At 36.4% G+C, this 14962-nt stretch overlaps 8 protein-coding genes and 1 non-coding gene across 9 annotated transcripts; 3 read left to right on the top strand and 6 right to left on the bottom strand. All coding sequences in view use genetic code 12, as the record gives it.

Moving 5' to 3' along the window:
• Window positions 1-298: 298 nt before the first annotated feature.
• On the bottom strand, window positions 299-1384 carry DEHA2F08888g (DEHA2F08888p; the record flags this gene model as incomplete). The annotated part of the gene is made up of 1 exon (XM_460748.1): window positions 299-1384. One exon carries the CDS (start codon window positions 1382-1384, stop codon window positions 299-301), a length of 1086 nt encoding a protein of 361 aa, XP_460748.1.
• Window positions 1385-1888: 504 nt separating this feature from the next.
• DEHA2F08910g (DEHA2F08910p) lies at window positions 1889-4534 on the bottom strand (the record flags this gene model as incomplete). Its single annotated transcript, XM_460749.1, has 1 exon — window positions 1889-4534. One exon carries the CDS (start codon window positions 4532-4534, stop codon window positions 1889-1891), a length of 2646 nt encoding a protein of 881 aa, XP_460749.2.
• Window positions 4535-4736: 202 nt separating this feature from the next.
• Window positions 4737-8006, bottom strand: DEHA2F08932g (DEHA2F08932p; the record flags this gene model as incomplete). Its single annotated transcript, XM_460750.1, has 1 exon — window positions 4737-8006. One exon carries the CDS (start codon window positions 8004-8006, stop codon window positions 4737-4739), a length of 3270 nt encoding a protein of 1089 aa, XP_460750.2.
• A 117-nt stretch (window positions 8007-8123) lies between these two features.
• DEHA2F08954g (DEHA2F08954p) lies at window positions 8124-8723 on the top strand (the record flags this gene model as incomplete). The annotated part of the gene is made up of 1 exon (XM_460751.1): window positions 8124-8723. One exon carries the CDS (start codon window positions 8124-8126, stop codon window positions 8721-8723), a length of 600 nt encoding a protein of 199 aa, XP_460751.2.
• A 114-nt stretch (window positions 8724-8837) lies between these two features.
• On the bottom strand, window positions 8838-10766 carry DEHA2F08976g (DEHA2F08976p; the record flags this gene model as incomplete). The annotated part of the gene is made up of 1 exon (XM_460752.1): window positions 8838-10766. One exon carries the CDS (start codon window positions 10764-10766, stop codon window positions 8838-8840), a length of 1929 nt encoding a protein of 642 aa, XP_460752.2.
• A 254-nt stretch (window positions 10767-11020) lies between these two features.
• On the bottom strand, window positions 11021-11869 carry DEHA2F08998g (DEHA2F08998p; the record flags this gene model as incomplete). Its single annotated transcript, XM_460753.1, has 1 exon — window positions 11021-11869. The coding sequence occupies one exon, from the start codon at window positions 11867-11869 to the stop codon at window positions 11021-11023; it is 849 nt and encodes a 282-aa protein (XP_460753.2).
• Window positions 11870-12168: 299 nt separating this feature from the next.
• DEHA2F09020g (DEHA2F09020p) lies at window positions 12169-13209 on the top strand (the record flags this gene model as incomplete). Its single annotated transcript, XM_460754.1, has 1 exon — window positions 12169-13209. The coding sequence occupies one exon, from the start codon at window positions 12169-12171 to the stop codon at window positions 13207-13209; it is 1041 nt and encodes a 346-aa protein (XP_460754.2).
• Window positions 13210-13335: 126 nt separating this feature from the next.
• On the bottom strand, window positions 13336-13427 carry DEHA2F09042r. Its single transcript is given in 2 exon segments — window positions 13336-13372; window positions 13390-13427. It is a non-coding gene; the product is annotated as a tRNA-Val (tRNA).
• A 168-nt stretch (window positions 13428-13595) lies between these two features.
• Window positions 13596-14861, top strand: DEHA2F09064g (DEHA2F09064p; the record flags this gene model as incomplete). Its single annotated transcript, XM_460755.1, has 1 exon — window positions 13596-14861. One exon carries the CDS (start codon window positions 13596-13598, stop codon window positions 14859-14861), a length of 1266 nt encoding a protein of 421 aa, XP_460755.2.
• Window positions 14862-14962: the final 101 nt, after the last annotated feature.

Raw genomic sequence — 14962 nt, forward strand, 5'->3', positions numbered from 1 at the left:
ACAGGAACGATGTCAAAAAAAAGAAACATTCTGAAGCGTCCGATAATCGGGTGCAATGTTTACATAGCGCAACAAAGAATACGAGCCAATTATAAATTATGGAGTGATTACTTAGCCTTCTCATGATCTATAAGACGATCATAATAATGGAATTACTATAGAATGATAATAGAATGATAATATACACTTTTTTGTAGAAATATGAACAGGAAAAAATAAATGATGGCGTTGTAATATTATGTGGCCCTAATGTAGTAGCATATTTAGCGGATTTTGTCGTGACTTCTCTTCATACTCGTTAAGAATTATTAGTAGTTATAGGTGTTATTGGCTGCGGAGTGGGGGTATTGGACGATGGAGGTAAATTGATTCTTTCAAAATTTATGCTATTTAAGATTTCTCTACCACCTTTGGCGGATAATAAATCTCCAACCTTGATACCGATGGCATCTGCATCATCTTTGTTGTTGACGACACCCTTGTATTCATCTTCGACGAAATGAATGCCGTCAGGACTAACTATTATTGCTTTCAAAGACAATTCGTTAGTAGATTCATTATAATGCGACTGGACTCCGATTGGAACGGAACATCCCCCTTCAAGATGTCTCATTAAAGACCTCTCAGCAAGACAGCAGTAGGTGGTAGGCAAATCCTCTATGGTTTTCAACAACTGAAGCATTTTTTCGTCGCCCTTTCTGATTTCTATTCCCAACGCACCTTGGCCCACGGCATAGTACATTTCGGGAGCGTCCAAGTGAGCGGTGATTCTATCACCTAATCCAATTCTTATCAACCCAGCGGACGCTAATAACAAACATTCGAAGGGTGAGTTTTCGTCGTCCAATTTATTCAACCTGGTTTGAAGATTACCTCTGACAGAATCGAATCTCAATTTGGGGTGGTTCTTCAACAATTGCGACGACCTCCTAACGGACGACGTGCCCACTAACGACCCATCAGGCAAATCAGCCAATGACTTATACGAAGACCCGCTCTTCATAACTAATGCATCCCTGGCGTCTTCTCTGTTTAATATGCATCCGAGCTCGAATTCCTCGGGTAAGTTGGTTGGTATGTCCTTCAACGAATGAACAATCAAATCCAACCGTGGATACTCCTCAACTTGCTCTAATAACAAAATCTCCAATTCCTTGGTCCACAAAGCCTTTCCTCCGAATGAATATAATGGTTTGCTTTGCACCTTGTCTCCCAAGGTACTTAATGCTAAGACAGAGCAGCTCAACTCTGGGAATTTTTCAACAATACATTCCTTCACTATCTCTGACTGCACTACCGCTAACTTGGATTTCCGTCCTCCTATCTGGACATGGTTGTCTTTTATGTTCAATGTGTTATCCATACTCTTTGTATTGTGAGGCATCTGTAAAAACCGTGTCTATTCTATGTACATGCAAATTGGAATAACCCGAAATAGTATAATCAAAAATGGTTCTTATCAAATTATCAATACTATCTTCCCAATTTTATTTTTCCAATTTTCTCGAAATACAATAACTAATATATATGCCTAGAAATATGCCTAGACTTATACTCCATCCAGTAATAATACCTCTTATGATAATGGATCAAACCGAAAATTTTTTGAAAAAAGGAAATGACACAAAGCCCGAGTTCAACCGAGCTATTTTCTCAGCAAATGACCATCGTTTAAATTGTAATCATCACCGTTCAATCACGGAATGAATGATTTTGACGTATCGGTCTTCAGAAGACAAAGAAATTTGGCAAGGAACGCTAGTTTTGTCATATCGTATATCATTATATGTCGTTATATATGGTTATATATTGCATAGTATAAACTCTACGTAAAAATGAATATTGCCTCGGAAATACCTCGGATGCATCAGGCATGTGCATATTGGAATCAATATGTATCATCAGATTCTACTTCGGTTGAGGTATCCACTTCGTCATCTTCACCTGCATCTGCCTCTTCGTGAGACATGTTGATCAGATCCATATCGTCGAGAGACACTTCGTTGATTCTGTAGATTTCTCCGAAATTAGTGTCTTGAGTATCCCCTCTGATGACTGAACTGGAGTCATTCTCTTCTACTTCTTGAATTATGCTTTGATCGTCGTACAATTGTTGAGGAAATGCATGTACGGTTTCATCCTGATCATGCTGCTGGTTTACAAGCATGTCTACTAAAGTTTCAAGCTTATTAAGTTTGGTCATTATTTCATTGTTAACGTTCTTCTTTCTTTTCTTGATCTTCTTACCTGAGGTGGCCTTAAAGTTGGCATTCGAAGTAGGGTTGTTCATGCTCATTAACGACCTTCGGTCAGTGAGCCATTTGGATTGTTGTGATGCCGATAATTTGGTACTCATCTCGTTATTACTGGCCTTGACAAGTTCCAAGCCCTGATGGACCGGCGTTTGGGCAATAAGATTACCAGTGCCGCCGTATTTTTTCGAGAGTATCTCATCGATGATAAATGAGTCTGTCGATGCACTTCTAAGGTTGCCTATGGACTTAGTGGGTGCAAGATTGTTAAATAAATGAGAAGTTGCGTGGTTCACATTATCGACGGAACTGATCTTTCTACCTGGTACGGCTTGGAACATTGAATTATTCCTAGTCTTCACTAACATTAAGCTTACATCAGTGTCATCATCAATTGAATCCATATTAACCAAATCTTGATCCTGATAATAATCTTGCTCCTTATTTAAAAATGTAAACTGCTTTAAATTATTATGCCCTTTCTTTGAATTGATATTTGCGACAATTAATTCATAAATAAAGATGATTAATATAATTGGGAACTTGAATAAGTTCATAAACATGTACAAGATACCGACAGTTGTGAATCTGTTGCTCTTGCCGTAAAACCCATTTTCATAAAATATGTCTGAAGTTTGAAAATAAACCACTAGATTGGTAGATTTGAAATATGCAAACTCTTCCTTGTTAGATAGAGATACTTTGGAAAATACCTGGCTTAGTACAATAGCTAAAATGGTGGCTATAATGAATTGACTTAGAAACAAATATCCCATTTGAATTGCTCGACCTAAATTATTATAGCTGTCCCAATTACTCCAAACAGCAGGTGTGAACCCAAAAAAAACCTTTAACATATCAAATGCAATCTCGTAGCTATTACGATCAATTGCTAATGAGATAAACGTCAAGTAAAAGCCACTAATCAATGATATAAATAGAAAAAATAAACCAATTAGCTTCCAAAGCATTTTCTTTAAAGATTGTGTGATCATATTAAAAAATTCGTAATTGTTGAATACCGATAAAATTCTAGGCAATAAGACTATTGAAATCAAACTAAACGCATCATGATAATCTTCAGTGCCCACTTTATTTAAAAGCGAAAAAATTCGTAAGAAAAAAGCAGAATCAATTAATAAAATTAGAATCAAGTCAGCATAGGTCCATATTATTTTTCTTAGGAATTTGAAATTAATATTCCTGAGTTTGATGAAGAGCTCAAAATTGAAATTAAAAGCTAATAACCAATATAAAAGTTCAGTTATTTTCATAAAGGTGTTACTGGGATCAGTATACCATTTTGTATGCTTTTGTTTCAAAATTAATATGAAATGCAATGCGGCAAAAAAGATCAACTTCATATTCATTACAAGTGATTGATATTTCGGAACTATGTTTGCTCTTGTAGTTATTTTATGCAAGGATAGTTTTTTGAATGTATAGTTTATAACAGCATTGTCACTTTTGTCGTTTAACAATGATGTTTGCTCTTCTAAGTTCTTAAACATTGAATTTACATCTAACAAAGATTGAACGATCGACTCGTTAATGAGATCATTGTTTCTCTTGACAATTAATTCTCCGTCATAAAATCTATCCAATATTTGCTCAATCACAGGTTGAGAAAGAAACTTTTTAGACTTTGATAATACTGCTAATTCGAGCGTGTTGTACGATGATATCCGGGAAGGAAATTTGTTCTGGAAATGATCATCCCGCATAGGATTTGTGAATAATAAATTGATACGATCATATGCCTTATATTCTCTCAACATTTTAATTGCTAGTATTTCACATATTGTTGCTTTAGTATTCAATATATCGTATTTAATTAAATTATTCTCTGCCTGGATAGTAAATTCAAATCTTAATAGCAATAGTATACAAACCAAATTAATTGACAATTTCAGATCTCCGTTAACATCATGATTGTAGTTTGCATTTGTTTGCGGGCCAAACCTCGGTGTCTGATAGGGTGATACCGTAGGCAAAGAATTAATTACCCTATTAATTTTCTTTGATAAATTACTAATTGAAGCTATCTCCACAATCTTCGAGGCCAATGGCTTCATTAAAGTTGAATGAACCCCTGGTGATTTCAACTGTTCATATTTCAAGCTCAATACAACCCTCTTATGTATTAGTTTTTGAATCTTAAAGTAAAGATATTTAAATTCCAAATGCTTAGCTTTTGTCTTACTGGTGCTGGTGCTGTTCTGTTGGTTCAAGCTGGGATGAGCATTATTTTGTGCAAGTGTACTGGGTATTCTGCCTCTCATATTGAAGACCCAGTCCTAGATACAGCAACGGTTTAATCAGACTTAATAATGAGCTTACCAGCGATTTAATAGAGTAATTATTTATATTATATGTATTAACTAATTTTGTTTAATAAATTGTTTTAACGGCCTATTTAGCAACAAGATTCCAAATCTCGCAAATTGTAAACAAACCATCACGTGAATTCCTTTAATTATAGATTTACTTTACCCAATGATGAATGAATTTGTAAGCCTTCTTACCATTCTCTATCCCTATTATATCTGTTAACTCATCTTCGGATAAGTTGACTAATTGCTCAATCGACTGAACTTTTTCAATAATTTGGGAATAATTAATATTGTTGATTCCAGGAATATTTTGAATCAAGTCGATCGCATTATCGTTGTAGAGAGGAGGTTCACCACTGCTTATCTTTATCGATTGATTAACACCTTTAGAAACAGCAGCACTGATATCAGGTTCTTCCTGATTGGCCTTCAACTCTAGAAAAATTTGTGCCGTTTCGTATGGCGAAGAAGACCAAATAATCTTTAGTTTTGGAAATGAAATTAATAACATTATCAACTTTGATTGAATGTCTTGTTGTTGTAACTTTGTTGCAATTGGATTTGTGGCATTAACCTTATAGTTTCTTAAATCAGAGAATGGTTCGAATGAGAAAGATTTACTTTCGTCAAATTCAATGAGTAAAGTTGGTAACTCATAATGCCGGAACATCTGTTCACATTGGCTGTATAATCTACCGCTCTTAAAACTCGATATCAAATCAGGGATTGCTTTTCTTTCTATACAAATCTTAGGAGAAACAATATAATCACCAACTGTAATCATACACGGAACGACTTTTATACCAACTCGATATAGTAAATTCGGAAGTGAAGAACGGAACTCTCTAACATCAACAACAACTCTCATTTCATCTTCCTCTGTTCTAAACCTTGCACCTCCAGCAATTCTGGTGTTAGCAACTTGGTTTCTCTTTAGTTGAAATTTGTTGTTATCCTCTGCTGATTCAAAATGCTTACCCAAGGTTGCCTTTTCTCGAATCAATTTAGTAAAAGCATCTTTCTCTTTCTTAATTCTCATCAAGTGTTTCTGCTCTTCAACTGAGGTCCCATAGTACATAAAATAAGTCTTAGCCGGTGATTCTTTGTTTACAGCTTGATATATTTCAACACGTCTGATAAACGACAAGTTTGGTTCATACATAATAATATATGCCGGTGAAACTTCCTGGAGCAATGAATCATTCGTCTTATCATTATATGTCTCAATAATAATTTGATCGTCCTTATCAATATTTTCAAAAATAACTTCACTTGGTCTACACTCAAATACGTTATTTAGATCGTCTAGGTCCAGGATATCTACTGGTTTACCTTGATCTTGCTCCTCGTCAATTAGAAATCCCCCAGCATTGTCATCAGAATTAAAATCGCCACTTTCAGTGTTATCTTCGAGCTGGTTCTCATTTACATCTTCTTTAAGCTTATTCACAATAGCAGTATCAAGTTCAACCGCTTCATTATTACGTCCTTTCGTAGACCCCGAATACAATCTGCCAACATTTGCTACAGATGATGCGCCTCTGGTTCGTCTTCTTTTACTTAAAGGATGTCCTTTCCCTCTAGAGAATGTTTTGGATGTCTGTAGCTCCTCTTCGGGAGTAGCTGCCCTTTCGGTCTCATTATCTTCTGAGACTTCCTCATGCTTCTTCATATCAAGTTCAGAATTAAGTTTTCTTGTTAATGATGTGAACTCCTTCCACTCAAGATAATCATTTAATTTGGTCACCATAAACTTCCTTCCGCTGAACCTTTTTCTTCTTGAACTTGAAATAGTAATATCCTTCATATTCGATATTAAATAACTCAACTGTTTAACGGTTTTAGAATCGGAACACATGATTACAATTGGACCATGGTTAGCTATATTTTGAGATTTCTCATACATTATATCGTCTATTAATATTCCAAGTTGGTCCCATTTTGGTAACTCTTCTAAGTTATATTCTTCTGTCTGGATCTCTGATTCGTGTATATGTGCATCTGTCTCATTACCTTCATCCACTTCACTTTCATCCCCGATCGTTATTTTAGATTTAGAAACCATAACTTTGCCTAAAGCTCTTTCCTTTGCGTACGATATGATCGTATTCGCTTCGTCTAAGTTTAACCATGGACTCATACTTGCCACATTCATTGTATCGTTACCTGTCGTTTTAATATTCAGATCGATGATTTCTTGAACTACTTGATAAAAGCTTAGCGAATCCAAAGTCAACAAATAATTAAGTAGATCCTTCAATGTAGTTAAGTCGTAAACTAACTGCTTGGAAGTCCATGATATTCGATGCCACAGAGAGTCCAATGAGAGCCTTATACGGGGTACAAAGTCAGAGTCATGTATATTTTCCATATCCCAGTATTCCGTAACCAACAGTGGATTATGTCTCTTTAATTCCAGTAGACATGCCTGAATACATGACAATATTGCTGATTGTATTTTATTCATTTTATACGATAATTTAGTGTTAATTTCTGTTACAAATCGCCGACGTTCCAATTCTTGCTTCTGTCGAGTAGGCAAATTCCTACCCCTGAAGTTTAACGACGACGATACTTCAACATGAAACCTTGGCCATAGAAATACATTTGATACTCGTAAAACTTTAAGTTTCGTTGCCAACGGTGTAAATCCTGTAAAAGATTCAGGCTCGTCGGAAACTGCCTTCACGAAACCCCAATCATTACCATCACGATACAAGTTAATAATAAACGACTCGTTGGAGGTTTCTTTCACCTTTTCGGCATGTAATATAAATAGACCAGTTATGTCATTGGGTTCCACTACTCCAGATAGTAAATCCACAACCAATATCCTTGATGTAACGGAAACAATACCGCCATTTTCATAAACTCTTTTACGTTTATCCACTGTCATTGAATCACCACCAATGGTTATCAATGGAGGAGTATCGAACCCTGACGTATTTGCTATTTCGTTTCTTTTATCAATCCAACGAAGTTCAGTTAAATCTTCACCTAATTTAAATATTTCTTCTTCTCTTGAATTAAGCAATATCAATAAACTCTTCTTAGTATGCTTTTCCTGTCCATTTCTCTGAAGAACAACAGTAGGTGCACTTAATGCATGCAATAAATTTGCCGTCACTAGTTCCCATCCTAACCCTCTACCTAGAATCAAAAGTCCATCTTTCGATAACATGTCCTCGACTATTTCTTGATGAAACCTCAATGGCAACGAACAACATATTTCTCGTGTTTGGTATATTGCTGTATTTGAATCTTCTTGAACGTTTATAGGAATTGATGGCTCTGACTTTGAATCATCTTTATTCTCCTCTTCACTCACTATTGGATTTTGTACAATTATAGATTCGTCTCTGTTATCGTACAGTGTATACTCCTCCTCTCCATCTTCATCTCCAACAAACAAAGATGACATCTCAAAAATGAATAATCTGTCTAGGTTAAACTACTGACATAGATTATCAATGATATGCGCAACATTTAAAATAAATTTATTTAGTGCAAAATAGAAGAACTACCCCCTAACTAATCTATGGATAATTTACAACAAGCAACTAGAAATTCGTTCGAACCTCAGCAATATTTGCAAGCAAAGGCAACTTACACCCAACATCCTATACTATTTCATATAATACAAGTTGCTGATATTTCCAGATCGCGTTTGAACCAATTAGATGAATGGCAAGAATATGAAGATCCAAATAGTGTATCGGTAGACCGAGTAAGTAAATTCAACAACAAGAAATACCTGGGTAATCGCATAATTAGAGAAGTTGATATGAATACAGATAATGGAATGAATAGAGATAATTCTAAACATTTTGGAGGCATATATAAGTTGACGTTGAAAGACAATTTTGAAAACTACTGCTTTGCCTACGAATATAATGACTGTTTGCAATTCTTACGACTGAACAGTTCTACGGGGACACCTTTAGGTATCCCATTGGGAGGTAGACTTCTTGTGAAGAAAGGTACTCTTGTTATGAACGGTGCCATAATGTTGAAGAAAATACAATGTCAATATTTGGGAATTGATGAAAATGATAAGACTCTTTCAGAAAAATTGAATAGCGGAATAGTTAAGAAACACATTGATTTGCTAAATGAAGAACTTACTTCGAATCCTTGAGATAAAATTATAAATCACATTATTAGACTAAAGAATATCGGCTATTTCTCTATGAACTAATATTTGATATAGAATGTTGATGAATATTCAAAGCTTCCAATTATAGAATAATAGTCATTTGTTTTCTAATAAGATGTTCCATAAAGCATATTCATCTTTAAAATCATGTGAAATCAAACTAACTAAATAGTAATCCTTGTAAATAGAATTCAATAATTCATATGTCTTTGAAGTTTTCTTATAACATCTAGCCCATTCTAGCCATAATATAAAAGCTTCTTCATTCCAAGCCTTAAAAGACTCAAGGTCAATTATTGTAGGTTGCAACACTTCTTTCAGAGGAAAAACACCCCATGTAATGGCATTTTTGCTATTGTAATGCTCTTGGTCAATGTTTAGGTTGGATGTAAGACGACCTTCTGCATCACCACAATAATAGGTAATTGTTTGATCATCTAAATATTTTTGTAATCCTGGTAATAATTTATTAGTCCACGTATCTTTAGGAATGAAAATTTCAATAAATGCCTTTTGGTAAATGATACCATTGCCTGGTCCCCAACCAAAGATTTTATCAGAGGATAAACAACCATTAACGGCTGGTTGTGAGGCCAATGAAAACCATCCTTTATTATTTACTTCAAATAATTCCTCTTGGATTAAAGCTGTTTCTGGTGATAAGGCTGCATCGACCCAAGGTAATGAATCAATTTTTCCGGATAAATAGCTGACAAATACCTTAATAATTTCATTGACTGATTCTGGTGCACCCCATTTGTGAATAGCCTCCTCTGGAGAATAAATTTTCAAAGTTGGGCCGTAACCATCGATTTCACCATAGGCTGGAGAATTAGAATCACCAAATCTACCATTCGGGAAATCATCCCATGTAGCGTCTTTACCTAGCGCACCTTTACCGGTACTAATATCCACTAAGGTTCTCTTATCTCCAATCAATGCCTTGCCAACAAGACTTTTTTGTGCATTTGATTTATCTGCCAATTCGTTATCATTAATAATAGAAGACTTCCTTCTTCTATTCGAAATTGTTACAGCTGGAAGATCCTCGTCTGAATCTGATGCAATTGCATCTTCATTATTGTTGGTTTCATCTGGTAGGTCCATAACTGATTTCAATACGTCGGAATCATTTATGATAGACGCCACCGCCTTTTCTAAATTAAGACAGTAGAAATGATATCCTTTAATACGGTTATCGGTATTAGAATCTATTTTATTAATGATGTTATTAATAACGTCAATACCAATGTTCTTCACTAGATCATCATCATAACTGGACGAGTGTAAACTAGATTGAATTTCCAACGGGATTGATGCATGGGATAATTTTGTAGCTCTAGTGAATACTTTGTATGTGGTGATAGGCATTAAACCTGGAATTAAAATTATATCCTTTAATTGTGGATATGATCTTATCATAGCTTCGTAGTTAAGAAATTTGTCAACATCAAAGAATAATTGTGTTATAATATAGTCGGCACCGGCTTCAACTTTCTCAACTAAATATGGCATATCATTACGCGGATCCTGGTTCGAGCTATCCGAACCATCAACATGTCCTTCGGGGTATCCCGCAACACCAATACAGAAGTAGTCTCCATATTGCTGTTTAATGTACTTGACTAAATCCACTGCGTTGTTAAAATCACAGTCTGGAATCCAATATTCCTCCGTTCTAGGAGGATCACCTCTCAAAGCAAGAATGTTCCTTATGCCCTGCTCTTTGGCCTTTTCCAACGCATTGTCAATGATCTCCTTATTTGTATTGGTGCATGTCAAATGTAACACAGTTGTTAATCCTATCTCTTTTTGACATGTGGCTGCCAAGTCTAGCGACTTTTCGCTGGTAGATCCACCTGCTCCCCAGGTAACAGTGATGAATAATGGATTTAATGCCAGCATACGATTCAATCTAGCTAACAAATTACGAAACCCAGTATCAGTTTTCGGTGGAAAAAATTCAAAAGAGACAAACCTCTCATGTGGCTTCAATGCCTGAACTCTATCTTTAACTGTTGGCATATTGTATGTTGTACTTGTATGGATATATATATATCTTCTTGTTCATAGCTTCAAATGAGCGTTGATAATTTAAGTATAATAGTGTCACGTGATGCGTGATGACTCCGGTTGATTCTCTACGGTTAGTTATCTTGACATGTCTATATTCCAAGTATACGGGGCCTGAATGCTTGGTGAAACATCAGGGAGAGGCGGCCTCCTCTTAAAAATACATAAGCGTATGCGCAACTTAATTAATAATTGAACTATACATGCTAAACTGCGCTATATTCACCTCTATTACTATTACCAGTGAATTTTTCAATTATCTCCCGAACGAAACTAGGCAAGCCCTTGAGTAAACTTACAAAGTTTTCTAACACTTCTCTTAAAGCACTCTGAAAGTCAATCGCATTGCCCTTACTGTATTGAAACCACGCGCCACCGACGATGTAGATACTTAAAAATAACACCAAAAAGATAAAAATCCAGGTGAACCAGCCCCATGACTCACCATTGTCGTCTTTATCGTTGCCTTTCTTGTTGTCCTTCTTGTTGTCTGGCTTCTTCTTATCCTTCTTATCGGTTATACATGCCGCCTTGGTCTTGACGGAAACCTTCAACCGCTTGTCGTCCCATTGGTGCAACTGGAACTTGTCCAAGTCTTTGTCCTTATCTGACGAGCTGGCACATACAAATCTCAACTCTGCATCGACCAAATTGTCCCCCCAGTTCGCACCTTTGTACACAATCGTGATACCGTCCTCGTTGTTATCGCCATCCTTGGTAAATGGTTTATATTGCTTCTGCAAGTTCGTGTTGAATCCAACAATCTCCGACACAACAGCATCCTTATTCGAATTTTTTTCCAAATTGATCAGTGTTATCCCACAGAGGTCTGAATTCTTGGGGCAATGGTCTATTTTTTCGCTTATGGTGTCACATATCCCAATATACCAAGTAACATTAGTTTGCGTGGGTGGTGTATCTTTCAACGTCGTCACCGAATGTATGCCTTTGATGCTTTCGAAATCGTACTCTTTGAGTTCCTTAACACCGCAATCAATTCCGCTTACTCCGCCGATAAGACCAAGCGCAGCACTAATTAAATATATATAATTCATCACGCTTCTAGTTATCCTTCTATTATTGCTTCTACTATATGGTGAAAGGCAATAAACGTTCTATAGACCAAAGAAGACCTAACCTGCAAATAATCTAATATGTAAATATTGGTAATCTGCAAATATTGATAATCTGCAAACAACGGCCATCTCCTCTACCAATGAACTTTTTGCCGAGGCCCATCTTCACATGTGACTCAAAGTCATATAACCATGATGGGGTACTAAATGTTACTTAAACGGATCGAATTCGTGGAAATCTATCATTAGTAGCCAGTTATCAATCTAATAAGTCAAGAATGGTTAAAGTTACAGTTTGCGGAGCAGCAGGAGGCATTGGGCAACCATTGTCGTTATTATTAAAGTTAAACCCGCAAGTGAGCGAATTGTCGTTATTTGATGTGGTTAATGCAAATGGGGTTGCAGCAGATTTGTCGCACATTTGTAGTCCAGCTAAAGTTACAGGATATCAGCCTAGCAGCAAGGAAGACCGTGACACAATCCAAAAGGCGTTGGTGAATTCAGATTTGGTGGTGATTCCGGCAGGAGTTCCAAGAAAGCCGGGAATGACTCGTGCAGACTTATTCAATATCAATGCGTCTATTATCAGGGATATTGTTGGAAGTATCGGTAAGGCGTGTCCTAATGCTGCGATCTTGATTATTTCGAACCCGGTGAACTCGACCGTGCCAATTGCAGCCGAAGTGTTGAAGAAATTGGGTGTATTTAACCCAAAAAAGCTTTTCGGGGTCACGACATTGGATTCGGTGAGAGCAGAAACTTTCTTGGGCGAATTGATCAAAGAAACTCCGACCTCGTTGAAGGGTCAGATCTCTGTGATTGGGGGCCATTCGGGTGACACAATTGTGCCTTTGGTACATGCTACAGCACTGGTTGCGAAGAAAGTATCGGGTCTCTCCAAGAGTCAGTACAACGAATTTATCCACAGAGTCCAATTTGGCGGTGACGAGGTTGTTAAGGCCAAGAACGGTGCAGGATCTGCAACCTTGTCTATGGCATATGCTGGTTATAGGTTCGCCGAGAAGGTCATTGGTTCGTTGAACGGCCAATCTGAAAGTTCCTCCGAAATCCCTGATTCGTCTTATATATATTTAGCGGGTGTTCCAAACGGAAAAGAATTATCACAAAAGTACTTGAAAAATTCTGAATTCTTCTCCGTGCCAGTTATCCTTGAAAAGGGTCAAATCAAAGCTTTCGTTAACCCATTCGATAAGTTGAATGTCACCTCAGAGGAATCTAAATTAGTTGATATCGCATTAGGTGGTTTACAAAACTCTATCGACCAGGGTACTACATTCGTAACTGGTTCGAAATTATAGGTATAGTCTGATTTCGAGTGAATTATTTATGATTGAATAGTATGATTGTAGCTACTTGTAGACTTCATACAGTATGTGCCTTGTGTCGCAAGGTTCTGCGAATACCAAAAAAAATAAAATACAACATGATCTAGCCGAGGATCGAACTCGGGGCCTTTTCGGTATTTACTGTGAAAACACTTGTAAACGAAACGTGATAGCCGCTACACCACTAAACCGGATGTTGTTGATGATATAGAAAATTAATTTGTTTTATAGAGTACCTTATCTTCTAATATGGGGAAGCAATTTATTGCATGTGTAAAATACATATATAAATGCTTTTACATGTAAGCTTTTAATATAACCCATTGCTATTATTGAATAAATAGAATTGGATGTTGAATATGAGTTTTACTGTTCACCAAAAGAAAGAACTTGCGACGGAGCTCAATGATCTAATAGGTGAATTGACTACTCCAGAAGAAGACCTGAAATCAGCCAAAATCAATGGTGTAATTGCAGGAGTGACCGATGACAAGGAAACAGTTTACTTGAATGCTAAAGGTGTCAAAAATATTGAAACTGGTGAAAAGATGGTTATAGACAATGTGGTATCATTTTTCTCTTGTACCAAGTCCATAACATGCATGGGATTATTGAAATTGTACGAGCAAGGAAAGGTTGATCTCGATGCGCCTGTGAAGAACTACGTACCACAAATAAGTAGTATCGGTGTAATAGATGCAGATCTGGTTGATCTTGAAAGTGGTACGTTCATTAAGCCTCCACGGAAACCATTAACTGATGTGACTTTAAGACATTTATTGAACCATACTGCAGGTTTTTCATACGGGTTCCTAGATCTGCAATATGTTGCATTGAGTATGAAAAGAGATCCGCATATAAATTCCATCTCTCCAACAAATGCTTTATTTACCAATGATAAGATGCCGTTGTTGCATGAGCCTGGGAAGAAATGGACATATGGACATAGTACGGACTGGGTAGGCAAGGTGATTGAAAAAGTCACAGGAAAAAGATTAGGAGATTACTTAAAAGTTTCAATATTTGAGCCGATTGGAATGAGTTCATGTACTTTCCATGTCAATAATACTGACAATATGGTTGACACTCATATACCAGATAGAAACAAAAATTTAAAAGTAATGAAAAAGAGACCGCTAAATGTGGATCCGGAAATTGATATGGGTGGTCAAGGGTGCTATGGCACTGTCAGCGATTATTTAAAGTTTATCAGAGTTTGGTTGAATGAGGGTATGTGTGTCGAAACAAACAAGCAAATATTGAAACCTGAAACTGTTAACTATGCAACGCAGAATCATTTACCGCCTGGAGTCGTCGTTGACGTAGAGGATCAATTTGGAGTAAAGATACCACTGCAGTATGAAGCTGATGGATTTACCTTGGCCGGTTGTGCATATTCTATGAACAATCTTCCCACTGGAAGACCTAAGGGTGCAATTTATTGGTTTGGGTTAGCTAACCTTTATTTTTGGATGGATCTTGAAAATAAGATTGGAGGTTTCTGGGCATGCCAGTTATTACCTGTAATGAATATGGCATCTATTACTGGTTTCATGAGAATGGAATTTAATGTTTATGAAGCATTGAACAATTCTAGAGAAGAGTCAACCAAATCCAAATTATAGAACTAATATGATTCAAGATTTTTAACTACTAATTTTTGTTGACCAGCAGAACTATATAATAAAGTTAGCATACGCTTAATTAAATATATTTTGTCTATACA

Source organism: Debaryomyces hansenii, assembly GCF_000006445.2.
Source record: "Debaryomyces hansenii CBS767 chromosome F complete sequence".
Taxonomy (NCBI): domain Eukaryota; kingdom Fungi; phylum Ascomycota; class Pichiomycetes; order Serinales; family Debaryomycetaceae; genus Debaryomyces; species Debaryomyces hansenii.